The sequence below is a fragment of the Pseudophryne corroboree genome, chromosome 2 (assembly GCF_028390025.1).
Source record: "Pseudophryne corroboree isolate aPseCor3 chromosome 2, aPseCor3.hap2, whole genome shotgun sequence".
Taxonomy (NCBI): Eukaryota; Metazoa; Chordata; class Amphibia; order Anura; family Myobatrachidae; genus Pseudophryne; species Pseudophryne corroboree.
The window spans coordinates 298,105,288-298,121,042 of NC_086445.1; the positions used below are offsets into that span (position 1 = coordinate 298,105,288).

Genomic DNA, 15,755 nt, shown 5'->3' on the forward strand with positions numbered 1-15,755 from the left:
TTTTGTTGTGATATGTCTTGTTTTTCTTTGTGTTTATTGAAAACCATTAAAACAATAAAAAATACTTCATTTAAAAAAAAAACTCATGCCATCAGACCACTGCACCTGCCCCTGCACTGCAGGTCAGTGCTCCATAAAGTAACTGGACCAACCTGCGTGCAGCTCTCCAGCAGAGAGGGGGGGGAGGGGGGACACTGGCCACCAGAGGAGTGCAGGCTGCAGGCACAGTGCAGGTCGGGTACAGGGGAATTGGTCTTGTTACTAGTGTGATGCAGTGGCCAGCCAAGAGGAGGAGACTAGTAACTGCTGCACTAAGGGGCAGTGTCCCGATTGATGCCGATTCTCAAATCAGCATGATGCATAGCGGAAACACTACAGACATCATCACAGCAATACACACAACAAAACCACAAAAAATAAGATTTTACTTACCGATAAATCTATTTCTCGGAGTCCGTAGTGGATGCTGGGGTTCCTGAAAGGACCATGGGGAATAGCGGCTCCGCAGGAGACAGGGCACAAAAAGTAAAGCTTTTTCAGATCAGGTGGTGTGCACTGGCTCCTCCCCCTATGACCCTCCTCCAGACTCCAGTTAGGTACTGTGCCCGGACGAGCGTACACAATAAGGGAGGATTTTGAATCCCGGGTAAGACTCATACCAGCCACACCAATCACACCGTACAACCTGTGATCTAAACCCAGTTAACAGTATGATAACAGCGGAGCCTCTGAAAGATGGCTTCCTTCAACAATAACCCGAATTAGTTAACAATAACTAAGTACAATTTATGCAGATAATCCGCACTTGGGATGGGCGCCCAGCATCCACTACGGACTCCGAGAAATAGATTTATCGGTAAGTAAAATCTTATTTTCTCTATCGTCCTAGTGGATGCTGGGGTTCCTGAAAGGACCATGGGGATTATACCAAAGCTCCCAAACGGGCGGGAGAGTGCGGATGACTCTGCAGCACCGAATGAGAGAACTCCAGGTCCTCCTTAGCCAGAGTATCAAATTTGTAAAATTTTACAAACGTGTTCTCCCCTGACCACGTAGCTGCTCGGCAAAGTTGTAATGCCGAGACCCCTCGGGCAGCCGCCCAAGATGAGCCCACCTTCCTTGTGGAGTGGGCCTTTACAGATTTAGGCTGTGGCAGGCCTGCCACAGAATGTGCAAGTTGGATTGTGTTACAGATCCAACGAGCAATCGTCTGCTTAGACGCAGGAGCACCCATCTTGTTGGGTGCATACAATATAAACAACGAGTCAGATTTTCTGACTCCAGCTGTCCTTGCAATATATATTTTTAATGCTCTGACAACGTCCAGTAACTTGGAGTCCTCCAAGTCACTTGTAGCCGCAGGCACTACAATAGGCTGGTTCAGATGAAATGCTGACACCACCTTAGGGAGAAAATGCGGACGAGTCCGCAGTTCTGCCCTGTCCGAATGGAAAATCAGATATGGGCTTTTGTAAGATAAAGCTGCCAATTCTGATACTCTCCTGGCAGAAGCCAGGGCTAGAAGCATGGTCACTTTCCAAGTGAGATATTTCAAATCCACCTTATTTAGTGGTTCAAACCAATGAGATTTTAGAAAGTCCAAAACCACATTGAGATCCCACGGTGCCACTGGAGGCACCACAGGAGGCTGTATATGCAGCACTCCCTTAACAAAGGTCTGGACTTCAGGGACTGAAGCCAATTCTTTTTGAAAGAAAATCGACAGGGCCGAAATTTGAACCTTAATAGATCCCAATTTGAGACCCATAGACAATCCTGATTGCAGGAAATGTAGGAATCGACCCAGTTGAAATTCCTCCGTCGGAGCACTCCGATCTTCGCACCACGCAACATATTTTCGCCAAATTCGGTGATAATGTTGCACGGTTACTTCCTTCCTTGCTTTAATCAAAGTAGGAATGACTTCTTCCCGCATGCCTTTTTCCTTTAGGATCCGGCGTTCAACCGCCATGCCGTCAAACGCAGCCGCGGTAAGTCTTGAAACAGACAGGGACCCTGCTGAAGCAAGTCCCTCCTTAGAGGTAGAGGCCACGGATCTTCCGTGATCATCTCTTGAAGTTCCGGGTACCAAGTCCTTCTTGGCCAATCCGGAACCACTAGTATCGTTCTTACGCCTCTTTGCCGTATAATTCTCAATACTTTTGGTATGAGAGGCAGAGGAGGAAACACATACACCGACTGGTACACCCAAGGCGTTACCAGCGCGTCCACAGCTATTGCCTGCGGATCTCTTGACCTGGCGCAATACCTGTCCAGTTTTTTGTTGAGGCGAGACGCCATCATGTCCACCATTGGTCTTTCCCAACGGGTTACCAGCATGTGGAAGACTTCTGGATGAAGTCCCCACTCTCCCGGGTGAAGATCGTGTCTGCTGAGGAAGTCTGCTTCCCAGTTGTCCACTCCCGGGATGAACACTGCTGACAGTGCTATCACATGATTCTCTGCCCAGCGAAGAATCCTTGCAGCTTCTGCCATTGCACTCCTGCTTCTTGTGCCGCCCTGTCTGTTCACATGGGCGACTGCCGTGATGTTGTCCGACTGGATCAACACCGGTTTTCCCTGAAGCAGAGGTTCTGCCTGGCTTAGAGCATTGTATATTGCTCTTAGTTCCAGAATGTTTATGTGAAGAGACGTTTCCAGGCTCGTCCATACTCCCTGGAAGTTTCTTCCTTGTGTGACTGCTCCCCAGCCTCTCAGGCTGGCGTCCGTGGTCACCAGGATCCAATCCTGTATGCCGAATCTGCGGCCCTCCAATAGATGAGGACTCTGCAACCACCACAGAAGAGACACCCTTGTCCTTGGAGACAGGGTTATCCGTAGGTGCATCTGAAGATGCGACCCTGACCATTTGTCCAACAGATCCCTTTGGAAAATTCTTGCGTGGAATCTGCCGAATGGAATTGCTTCGTAAGAAGCCACCATTTTTCCCAGGACTCTTGTGCATTGATGTACAGACACCTTTCCTGGTTTTAGGAGGTTCCTGACAAGCTCGGATAACTCCTTGGCTTTTTCCTCCGGGAGAAAAACCTTTTTCTGAACCGTGTCCAGAATCATCCCTAGGAACAGCAGACGAGTTGTCGGCATTAACTGGGATTTTGGAATATTCAGAATCCACCCGTGCTGTTTTAGCACTTCTTGAGACAGTGCTAATCCCATCTCTAGCTGTTCTCTGGACCTCGCCCTTATTAGGAGATCGTCCAAGTATGGGATAATTAATATGCCTTTTCTTCGAAGAAGAATCATCATCTCGGCCATTACCTTTGTAAAGATCCGAGGTGCCGTGGACAATCCGAACGGCAGCGTCTGAAACTGATAGTGACAGTTTTGTACAACGAACCTGAGGTACCCCTGGTGTGAGGGGTAAATTGGAACGTGGAGATACGCATCCTTGATGTCCAAGGATACCATAAAGTCCCCCTCTTCCAGGTTCGCTATCACTGCTCTGAGTGACTCCATCTTGAACTTGAACTTCTTTATGTACAGGTTCAAGGACTTCAGATTTAGAATAGGCCTTACCGAGCCATCCGGCTTCGGTACCACAAAAAGAGTGGAATAATACCCCTTCCCTTGTTGTAGAAGAGGTACCTTGACTATCACCTGCTGAGAGTACAGCTTGTGAATGGCTTCCAAAACCGTCTCCCTTTCGGAGGGGGACGTTGGTAAAGCAGACTTCAGGAAACGGCGAGGTGGATCTGTCTCTAATTCCAACCTGTACCCTTGAGATATTATCTGCAGGATCCAGGGATCTACCTGCGAGTGAGCCCACTGCGCGCTGTAATTTTTGAGACGACCGCCCACCGTCCCCGAGTCCGCTTGAGAAGCCCCAGCGTCATTCTGAGGCTTTTGTAGAAGCCGGGGAGGGCTTCTGTTCCTGGGAAGGAGCTGCGTGTTGCTGTCTCTTCCCTCGACCTCTGCCTCGTGGCAGATATGAATATCCCTTTGCTCTCTTATTTTTAAAGGAACGAAAGGGCTGCGGTTGAAAAGTCGGTGCCTTTTTCTGTTGGGGAGTGACTTGAGGTAGAAAGGTGGATTTCCCGGCTGTAGCCGTGGCCACCAAATCTGATAGACCGACTCCAAATAACTCCTCCCCTTTATACGGCAAAACTTCCATATGCCGTTTTGAATCCGCATCGCCTGTCCACTGTCGCGTCCACAAAGCTCTTCTGGCCGAAATGGACATAGCACTTACCCGTGATGCCAGTGTGCAGATATCCCTCTGTGCATCACGCATATAAAGAAATGCATCCTTTATTTGTTCTAACGACAGTAAAATATTGTCCCTGTCCAGGGTATCAATATTTTCAATCAGGGACTCTGACCAAACTACCCCAGCACTGCCCATCCAGGCAGTCGCTACAGCTGGTCGTAGTATAACACCTGCATGTGTGTATATACTTTTTTGGATATTTTCCATCCTCCTATCTGATGGATCTTTAAGTGCGGCCGTCTCAGGAGAGGGTAACGCCACTTGTTTAGATAAGCGTGTTAGCGCCTTGTCCACCCTAGGAGGTGTTTCCCAGCGCTCCCTAACCTCTGGCGGGAAAGGGTATAATGCCAATAATTTCTTTGAAATTATCAGCTTTTTATCAGGGGCAACCCACGCTTCATTACACACGTCATTTAATTCTTCTGATTCAGGAAAAACTATAGGTAGTTTTTTCATACCCCACATAATACCCTGTTTAGTGGTACCTGTAGTATCAGCTAAATGTAACGCCTCCTTCATTGCCAAAATCATATAACGTGTGGCCCTACTGGAAAATACGGTTGAATCGTCACCGTCACCACTGGAGTCAGTGCCTGCGTCTGGGTCTGTGTCGACCGACTGAGGCAAAGGGCGTTTCACAGCCCCTGACGGTGTTTGAGTCGCCTGGACAGGCACTAATTGATTGTCCGGCCGCCTCATGTCGTCAAACGACTGCTTTAGCGTGTTGACACTATCCCGTAGTTCCATAAATAAAGGCATCCATTCTGGTGTCGACTCCCTAGGGGGTGACATCCTCATATTTGGCAATTGCTCCGCCTCCACACCAATATCGTCCTCATACATGTCGACACACACGTACCGACACACAGCAGACACACAGGGAATGCTCCTAACGAAGACAGGACCCACTAGCCCTTTGGGGAGACAGAGGGAGAGTTTGCCAGCACACACCAAAAGCGCTATATATATATATCAGGGATAGCCTTATAATAAGTGCTCCCTTATAGCTGCTTTGTTATATCAAAATATCGCCATAAATTTGCCCCCCCCTCTCTGTTTTACCCTGTTTCTGTAGTGCAGTGCAGGGGAGAGACTTGGGAGCCGTCCTGACCAGCGGAGCTGTGAGAGGAAATGGCGCCGTGTGCTGAGGAGATAGGCCCCGCCCCTTTTCTGGCGGGCTCGTCTCCCGCTATTTAGAAAAATCAGGCAGGGGTTAAATATCTCCATATAGCCTCTAGGGGCTATATGTGAGGTATTTTTAGCCTTTATAGGTATTCATTTGCCTCCCAGGGCGCCCCCCTCCCAGCGCCCTGCACCCTCAGTGACTGCCGTGTGAAGTGTGCTGAGAGGAAAATGGCGCACAGCTGCAGTGCTGTGCGCTACCTTTAGAAGACTGCAGGAGTCTTCAGCCGCCGATTCTGGACCTCTTCTGACTTCAGCATCTGCAAGGGGGCCGGCGGCGCGGCTCCGGTGACCATCCAGGCTGTACCTGTGATCGTCCCTCTGGAGCTTGATGTCCAGTAGCCAAGAAGCCAATCCATCCTGCACGCAGGTGAGTTGACTCCTTCTCCCCTCAGTCCCTCGCTGCAGTGATCCTGTTGCCAGCAGGAATCACTGTAAAATAAAAAACCTAGCTAAACTTTTTCTAAGCAGCTCTTTAGGAGAGCCACCTAGATTGCACCCTTCTCGGCCGGGCACAAAAATCTAACTGGAGTCTGGAGGAGGGTCATAGGGGGAGGAGCCAGTGCACACCACCTGATCTGAAAAAGCTTTACTTTTTGTGCCCTGTCTCCTGCGGAGCCGCTATTCCCCATGGTCCTTTCAGGAACCCCAGCATCCACTAGGACGATAGAGAAATATCAATAGAATTCTGACTAGGTGGAGGACACAGTGTTGCTAGAGCAGACACACACACGATATAGGTAAGTGCATTCGAATATCTATAAAGTCTGATTGCCGTTGGCGAGCCTGTTGATTAGGCAGTTTTACAAAAACTGCTCAAGCACAACCAAAAGCAAAAGGCAAAGAGCAAAATGAGAAGTAGGGAAGGGCCATTGCGGGTAATAAAAGTGTGCGGTTCAGCCCACAGACATAAAAAAGGGGGCGTGGGCGGCCGGCGGCATCACTGTTGGGGGCGCGGCTTCCCCCAAGCTCTCTCTCAGCTTGAATGGATGCCGCGCGCATGTGTGAGGGCAGGAAACGGGCGGCTGTTTTAGCAGGGCGCCGCACCCTGCTAAAACTGCCTAGCGTGAACACTAATAATTTTATTTATATAGCGCTCTTTCTCCCATAGGATACAAGGTGCTTTACAGGCATCATAGACATAGCATATGGTACAAAGGATTCAGTTATACAGCAAGTAGAAAAACCACACAGAAATAAAATGTAAAAAGAAACCTAGAGAGAGCACAATAAGCATACTGCAGGGTTGGTGCAGACATTTTCAGTAGTAACTTCAACGGGTACAGTATATTCTACCTATAAAAGGTACCACGTGAGGCAGCAGTTTTGGGTGTACTACGTGGGATTACCCTAGGTAAAATAGGTCCCGCCTAGAAGTAAAAAAAAAAAAAAAAAAGCCTGATTGCAGCATCCTAATGCTAAAAATAGGGTCTCAACATAACAGTCAGGTCTATGTAATTTTCATCCCATCTACGAGCGTACTAGTTGGGAAAGCCATGTTGGGCACAATGTGAAGGTTACACTGGGAGAGATAAACCATACAAGGACCCAAAGCATACTTGGAAAAACGGACAAGTGTCTAATAGGATAAAACCTGTATAAATAGATCAGCATGTATCAAAATAACTGCAAACACATTGGCAAAAGGGCAATATTGAAAATAGTGGGGAAGACCGTTAAAAAGGAGTCCCAAAATACAACAGATCATAATTATAACATTGGGAGTCGGTATGGTGAGGAAGGGGTTAGAATGTTAATGTAAAGAGATATAAAACAGCCTGCTGCAGAAAAGGAGAGTTATGGTAGACTTACCATGGTTAACTCTCTTTCTGCAAGGTACATTGGGTTCCGCAGGGTGCCCACCCTGACGCACCTAGCTTCTATGGGTTTGTATGACATTAGCTGCTGGTCCCTTCTCCTGTCGTGAGAATGTGGTTCTATGTGACTAACATCTGCCTTCCTCTTGCCTGCTCCTGCATTGGACTGGTTAACGAAACTGAGCTCACAGTGCCTGGAGGCGGGGTTATAGAGGAGGGCCCAATGCCTCTGGATCAAGATCCACTCTACACCCCTATGTTTCCCTGTGGAACACAATGTACCCTGCGGCAGAAATATCAAAATTACTTTAAAATATTCTTTCAATCTTTTTTCAAGTTAATAAATGTTTTATATACACCTAAATAAATGTCCTCCAAATAAAACATTAACAGCCTGCACACACCCAAATGGAAACTGTGCAGTGCAATACCATGTAACAAGTAACTAGAGTCCAGTAACAAGAGAGCCACACATGACACAGCAGTAGCACTAGAACCCATAGATTTATATCAGTATGGGTAATCATTCATGCATGTATTTTAGGACCACATCACATGCAAATCATTAATGGTTAAACAATTTAGAAAACCTATCATGCACAGGTTAGTTTAGCAAAACAAAAGTAAAATAAGCTTACCACATCATCTGTCAAGTTTCTTAGTTTGTTTATTTGCTGTGTAAGAAAAAAGAACATTTACATGTAAATCTGGTGTTAAAACAAGTTACAGTGACAGCTCCACACTGCTAGCTTTAAAGAAACTGAAAGCAAGAAACCTTCATCACACCTGCAGATAACCCAAGCATTAAAACTGCTGCCACCATAATCTGCAATGTACAACTGCACTCCTGTCATACAGCATACCAGACATAAGGGATTATTTTAACAAGTATTGAGCAGAAATATTAGGTTTTTATTATTTCATCTATACACTAAATTACCGTGTCACTTTATTGCGCACTGTGACCAGAATCGAGTGAAAACTAGAGCAACAATGGACTGCTCAATCTTTTATGTGACAACCAATAGAGGAGCACCATATTATCTTCTGGATAGTAGGTTTTGTTTTAAACGCTGTCCTGGAATGTAAAAGCCCCAGCAGAGTAAAACAAATATTTACAAGAAAATTGATTTTGTTTTTTCTTACTATTGATGAACTTAGTTTTTTTTTTTATTCATATACGGACAACTTAATTTCTCAAAAATGTTTTCTGGGTAACTTCTAAAAATCGAGAAGAAAAAACATTTACATACGACTATCCTGACAACAGATACGATTACAATTTCTGTACACCAGTGGTTCTCCAGGGGTACTTGCAGGGATGTCAGGGGTTGCTGGCACAGGACCAAATAATATTGAGTAAGGTTGAGTATCCCTTATCCAAATATTCCGAAATACTAAATTTTTAGAGTGAGATAGTGAAACCTTTATTTTCTGATGGCTCAGTGTACACAAACGTTGTTTAATACACAATGTTATTAAAAATATTGTATTGTAAGACCTTCAGGCTGTGTGTATAAGGTGTATATGAAACAAATGCATTCTGTGCTTAGACTTAGGTCCCATCACCATGATATCTCATTATGGTATGCAATTATTCCAAAATACGGAAAAATACCATATCCAAAATACTTCTGGTCCCAAGTATTTTGGATAAGGGATACTCAACCTGTATTTAGGGTCAGTGTGACAAGCAAAATCGGTGCAGCTGGCTGCCAATCATAAACTATGCGGGAAAACAGAAATGCAGAATCGTCCATCACCACACAATTTAATTAAACAATTTTTGCTGAATTTCCCAATAATAACTTCTAGGATAGGGGTGCTGTGTACAAAATGTTGGTACGCTAAGGTGCAATGCTTTAAGAAAGTATGGGAACCACTACTGTACACAGAACAGAAGAGCAACAACCATTTTGTCATTAGGGGGCACGGTCAATTTCTCATGGACAGGATTTTGTGCCTGCCTAAGTGTACCTGCTGTTATTTTTTATCTGGCAGCCATTTTGTTCTTGTAGAAGTCTGGAAGCACAGCACTCGGGAATGGAAATAGAAGTGTAAAGGCTTTTGAATTGGAAACTTAAGAACGAAAAGGTGTAGAAGTAGCATAAAGAAGCACAAATCATTTTGATGAGAAATCATCCAACCTTAAGGGTGCAGTGAGACCTGGAGGGAAAGTTATTCACTAACTCAGCCTAGTACTCACACCTTTACATATGCTGTACCTTATTGCTACCATAAGCAAGCATATTACATGTTGTTTAAGTGTCAGCAATATGGTGCCACCAACATGTATAATTGTACACAATGATTTTCATATCATTTTACAGAAATCTTGACTGAACATCTCCAATAAAAAAGTAAAAAAATAAAAAAAAATAAAACTAGACTCATCTAAGTGACACCAGGACTCCACCAAACAGCTTTGTACATAAGACGTGTCCAGCAACTATTCAAAAATAATTTACTACTAAGGGACGTATCCAATTAGCTTCGGTTAATTACCGGAGCTAACAGTCTGGCTGGGGGTAATCCAATTACTGAACCTGCATGTTTTCAGGAGATAATGTATTTTTTTTTTATAGCCTATAATTTTTTTTTTTAAATTACGGGATACTGTGGGAAAAATCAGGAAAAACGAACGTGAGACGGTAGATCAGGATAAATAAGGTGGCAGAAAGTCTTCAAAATGCTCATTTTTACACAGGCGTCCCATTGCTGCTGTTTTTTTAACAAAACCACCACAAAGTACTAATCATTTAACTTGCACACGTAAAATTATTGCAACATGCAGTATATAAGCCATTCTCAATATCGTCACTGGTAGACAATAGTAGAACTGAAGATAAGGTAGAAACTGGCTATGGTCTGCAAGAGCAGTACTTGTTCTAAATAGCAAGTTAAAAATGATCTGCTAATATTCTAATCTACTTAAAGACCATCATACGGATTTGCCCATCAGATATTTCTTCAGCAAACATTTTTGAGTATGGATGTGCAATGCAGTTTGTCCAAAGAGGAAAAGGAAAAAAAAAAAAGAAAAAAACATAGGCACACTGGGATTTACATAGTAGCCCGAGAGATGCCACCTCTGGAAAAATTCCAGTAAGTATGGCTATATTTTTAAAACTGCAAGTTTTCTCTTTAAATTACTGCCCTTTAAAAATAAAAACACATCCAGTCTTGACAGAATTTACCAAAGCATTTCATAAGCTATTACATAAATTCCAAGGTCTTGTAGTGCTTGGAGACAGATGGACAAAGTTGAGGTCAGAAGTACTAAAACAGACAATACACTCCGTAGCAAGAGATATATATATATATATATATATATATATATATATATATATATATATATATATATATATATATATATATATAATAAGAATTTACTTACCGATAATTCTATTTCTCGGAGTCCGTAGTGGATGCTGGGGTTCCTGAAAGGACCATGGGGAATAGCGGCTCCGCAGGAGACAGGGCACAAAAAGTAAAGCTTTAGGATCAGGTGGTGTGCACTGGCTCCTCCCCCCATGACCCTCCTCCAAGCCTCAGTTAGGATACTGTGCCCGGACGAGCGTACACAATAAGGAAGGATTTTGAATCCCGGGTAAGACTCATACCAGCCACACCAATCACACTGTACAACCTGTGATCTGAACCCAGTTAACAGTATGATAACAGCGGAGCCTCTGAAAAGATGGCTCACAACAATAATAACCCGATTTTTGTAACTATGTACAAGTAATGCAGATAATCCGCACTTGGGATGGGCGCCCAGCATCCACTACGGACTCCGAGAAATAGAATTATCGGTAAGTAAATTCTTATTTTCTCTATCGTCCTAGTGGATGCTGGGGTTCCTGAAAGGACCATGGGGATTATACCAAAGCTCCCAAACGGGCGGGAGAGTGCGGATGACTCTGCAGCACCGAATGAGAGAACTCCAGGTCCTCCTTAGCCAGGGTATCAAATTTGTAGGATTTTACAAACGTGTTTGCCCCTGACTAAATAGCCGCTCGGCAAAGTTGTAAAGCCGAGACCCCTCGGGCAGCCGCCCAAGATGAGCCCACCTTCCTTGTGGAATGGGCATTTACATATTTTGGCTGTGGCAGGCCTGCCACAGAATGTGCAAGCTGAATTGTATTACACATCCAACTAGCAATAGTCTGCTTAGAAGCAAGAGCACCCAGTTTGTTGGGTGCATACAGGATAACAGCAAGTCAGTTTTCCTGACTCCAGCCGTCCTGGAACCTATACTTTCAGGGACCTGACAACATCCAGCAACTTGGAGTCCTCCAAGTCCCTAGTAGGCGCAAGGCACCACAATAAGCTGGTTCAGGTGAAACACTGACACCACCTTAGGGAGAGAACTGGGGACGAGTCCGCAGCTCTGCCCTGTCCGAATGGACAAACAGATATGGGCTTTTTTGAGAAAAAACCCACCAATTTGACACTCGCCTGGCCCAGGCCAGGGCCAAGAGCATGGTCACTTTTCATGTGAGATGCTTCAAATCCACAGATTTGACTGGTTTTAAACCAATGTGATTTGAGGAATCCCAGAACTACGTTAAGATCCCACAGTGCCACTGGAGGCACAAAAGGGGGTTGTATATGCAATACTCCCTTGACAAACTTCTGGACTTCAGGAACTGAAGCCAATTCTTTCTGGAAGAAAATCGACAGGGCCGAAATTTGAACCTTAATGGGCCCCAATTTGAGGCCCATAGACACTCCTGTTTGCAGGAAATGCAGGAATCGACCGAGTTGAAATTTCTTCGTGGGGCCTTCCTGGCCTCACACCACGCAACATATTTTCGCCACATGTGGTGATAATGTTGTGCGGTCACCTCCTTCCTGGCTTTGACCAGGGTAGGAATGACCTCTTCCGGAATGCCTTTTTCCCTTAGGATCCGGCGTTCCACCGCCATGCCGTCAAACGCAGCTGCGGTAAGTCTTGGAACAGACATGGTACTTGCTGAAGCAAATCCCTTCTTAGCGGCAGAGGCCATAAGTCCTCTGTGAGCATCTCTTGAAGTTCCGGGTACCAAGTCCTTCTTGGCCAATCCGGAGCCATGAGTATAGTTCTTACTCCTCTACGTCTTATAATTCTCAGTACCTTAGGTATGAGAAGCAGAGGAGGGAACACATACACCGACTGGTACACCCACGGTGTTACCAGAACGTCCACAGCTATTGCCTGAGTGTCTCTTGACCTGGCGCAATACCTGTCCCGTTTTTTGTTCAGACGGGACGCCATCATGTCCACCTTTGGTATTTCCCAACGGTTCACAATCATGTGGAAAAACTTCCCGATGAAGTTTCCACTCTCCCGGGTGGAGGTCGTGCCTGCTGAGGAAGTCTGCTTCCCAGTTTCCACTCCCGGAATGAAACACTGCTGACAGTGCTATCACATGATTTTCCGCCCAGCGAAAAGTCCATTGCCCTCCTGCTTCTTGTGCCGCCCTGTCTGTTTACGTGGGCGACTGCCGTGATGTTTTTCCCACTGGATCAATACCGGCTGACCTTGAAGCAGAGGTCTTGCTAAGCTTAGAGCATTATAAATTTACCCTTAGCTCCAGTATATTTATGTGGAGAAAAGTCTCCAGACTTGATCACACTCCCTGGAAATTTTTTCCTTGTGTGACTGCTCCCCAGCCTCTCGGGCTGGCCTCCGTGGTCACCAGCATCCAATCCTGAATGCCGAATCTGCGGCCCTCTAGAAGATGAGCACTCTGTAACCACCACAGGAGAGACACCCTTGTCCTTGGATATAGGGTTATCCGCTGATGCATCTGAAGATGCGATCCGGACCATTTGTCCAGCAGATCCCACTGAAAAGTTCTTGCGTGAAATCTGCCGAATGGAATTGCTTCGTAGGAAGCCACCATTTTTACCAGGACCCTTGTGCAATGATGCACTGACACTTTTCCTGGTTTTAGGAGGTTCTTGACTAGCTCGGATAACTCCCTGGCTTTCTCTTCCGGGAGAAACACCTTTTTCTGGACTGTGTCCAGAATCATCCCTAGGCACAGCAGACGTGTCGTCAGGATCAGCTGCGATTTTGGAATATTTAGAATCCATCCGTGCTGTTGTAGCAGTATCCGAGATAGTGCTACTACCACGAACCTGAGGTACCCTTAGTGAGAAGGGCAAATTTGGGACATGGAGGTAAGCATCCCTGATGTCCCGGGACACTATATAGTCCCCTTCTTCCTGGTTCGTTATCACTGCTCTGAGTGACTCCATCTTGATTTGAACCTTTGTAAGTGTTCAAATTTTTTTAGATTTAGAATAGGTCTCACCTAGCCTTCTGGCTTCAGTACCACAATATAGTGTGGAATAATACCCCTTTCCTTGTTGTAGGAGGGGTAATTTGATTATCACCTGCTGGGAATACAGCTTGTGAATTTTTTCCCATACTGCCTCCTAGTCGGAGGGATACCTTGGTAAAGCAGACTTCAGGAGCCTGCGAGGGGGAAACGTTTCGACATTCCAATCTGTACCCCTGGGATACTACTTGTAGGATCCAGGGGTCCTGTACGGTCCCAGCGTCATGCTGAGAGCTTGGCAGAAGCAGTGGAAGGCTTCTGTTCCTGGGAATGGGCTGCCTGCTGCAGTCTTCTTCCCTTTCCTCTATCCCTGGGATAGGGACGAAAGGACTGAGGCTGAAAAGACGGTGTCTTTTTCTGCAGAGATGTGACTTAGGGTAAAAACGGTGGATTTTCCAGCAGTTGCCGTGGCCACCAGGTCCGATGGACCGACCCCAAATAACTCCTCTTCCTTTATACGGCAATACACCTTTGTGCCGTTTGGAATCTGCATCACCTGACCACTGTCGTGTCCATAAACATCTTCTGGCAGATATGGACATCGCACTTACTCTTGATGCCAGAGTGCAAATATCCCTCTGTGCATCTCGCATATATAGAAATGCATCCTTTAAATGCTCTGTAGTCAATAAAATACTGTCCCTGTCAAGGGTATCAATATTTTTAGTCAGGGAATCCGACCAAGCCACCCCAGCTCTGCACATCCAGGCTGAGGCGATCGCTGGTCGCAGTATAACACCAGTATGTGTGTATATACTTTTATATGATATTTTTCAGCCTCCTGTCAGCTGGCTCCTTGAGGACGGCCCTATCTATAGACGGTACCGCCACTTGTTTTGATAAGCGTGTGAGCGCCTTATCCACCCTAAGGGGTGTTTCCCAACGCGCCCTAACTTCTGGCGGGAAAGGGTATACCGCCAATAATTTTCTATCGGGGGGAACCCACGCATCATCACACACTTCATTTAAATTTATCTGATTCGGGAAAAACTACAGGTAGTTTTTTCACATCCCACATAATACCCTCTTTTGTGGTACTTGTAGTATCAGAAATATGTAACACCTCCTTCATTGCCCTTAACGTGTGGCCCTAATAAGGAATACGTTTGTTTATTCACCGTCGACACTGGATTCAGTGTCCGTGTCTGTGTCTGTGTCGACCGACTAAGGTAAACGGGCGTTTTAAAACCCCTGACGGTGTTTTTGAGACGTCTGGACCGGTACTAATTGTTTGTCGGCCGTCTCATGTCGTCAACCGACCTTGCAGCGTGTTGACATTATCACGTAATTCCCTAAATAAGCCATCCATTCCGGTGTCGACTCCCTAGAGAGTGACATCACCATTACAGGCAATTGCTCCGCCTCCTCACCAACATCGTCCTCATACATGTCGACACACACGTACCGACACACAGCACACACACAGGGAATGCTCTGATAGAGGACAGGACCCACTAGCCCTTTGGAGAGACAGAGGGAGAGTTTGCCAGCACACACCAAAAAACGCTATAATTATATAGGGACAACCTTATATAAGTGTTTTCCCTTATAGCATCTTTTTATATATTTCTAACGCCAAATTAGTGCCCCCCCTCTCTGTTTTAACCCTGTTTCTGTAGTGCAGTGCAGGGGAGAGCCTGGGAGCCTTCCCTCCAGCCTTTCTGTGAGGGAAAATGGCGCTGTGTGCTGAGGAGATAGGCCCCGCCCCTTTTTCGGCGGGCTCGTCTCCCGCTCTTCAACGGATTCTGGCAGGGGTTAAATATCTCCATATAGCCCCCGGAGGCTATATGTGAGGTATTTTTTTTGCCAAAAAATAGGTTTACATTGCCTCCCAGGGCGCCCCCCTCCCAGCGCCCTGCACCCTCAGTGACTGCCGTGTGAAGTGTGCTGAGAGCAATGGCGCACAGCTGCAGTGCTGTGCGCTACCTTAAGAAGACTGAGGAGTCTTCTGCCGCCGATTCTGGACCTTCTTCTCTTTTCAGCATCTGCAAGGGGGCCGGCGGCGAGGCTCCGGTGACCATCCAGGCTGTACCTGTGATCGTCCCTCTGGAGCTAATGTCCAGTAGCCAAAGAAGCCAATCCATCCTGCACGCAGGTGAGTTCACTTCTTCTCCCCTAAGACCCTCGTTGCAGTGATCCTGTTGCCAGCAGGACTCACTGTAAAATAAAAAACCTAAGCTAAACTTTTCTAAGCAG

The 15,755-nt window shown here is 46.0% G+C and overlaps 1 protein-coding gene across 6 annotated transcripts in view; it reads right to left on the reverse strand.

Moving 5' to 3' along the window:
- DIAPH3 (diaphanous related formin 3) overlaps positions 1 to 15,755 on the reverse strand; it is a 1,416,707-nt gene that overhangs the window by 1,292,187 nt on the left and 108,765 nt on the right. For 5 of the 6 annotated variants that reach the window (XM_063952906.1, XM_063952905.1, XM_063952904.1 and 2 more), the window contains exon 2: positions 7,866 to 7,901. The exons of the other annotated variant lie outside the window; for it this stretch is intronic. In XM_063952906.1, the coding sequence (XP_063808976.1) occupies positions 7,866 to 7,901 (36 nt within the window). The remainder of the gene's footprint in view (positions 1 to 7,865; positions 7,902 to 15,755) is intronic. 6 annotated transcript variants of the gene reach the window in all.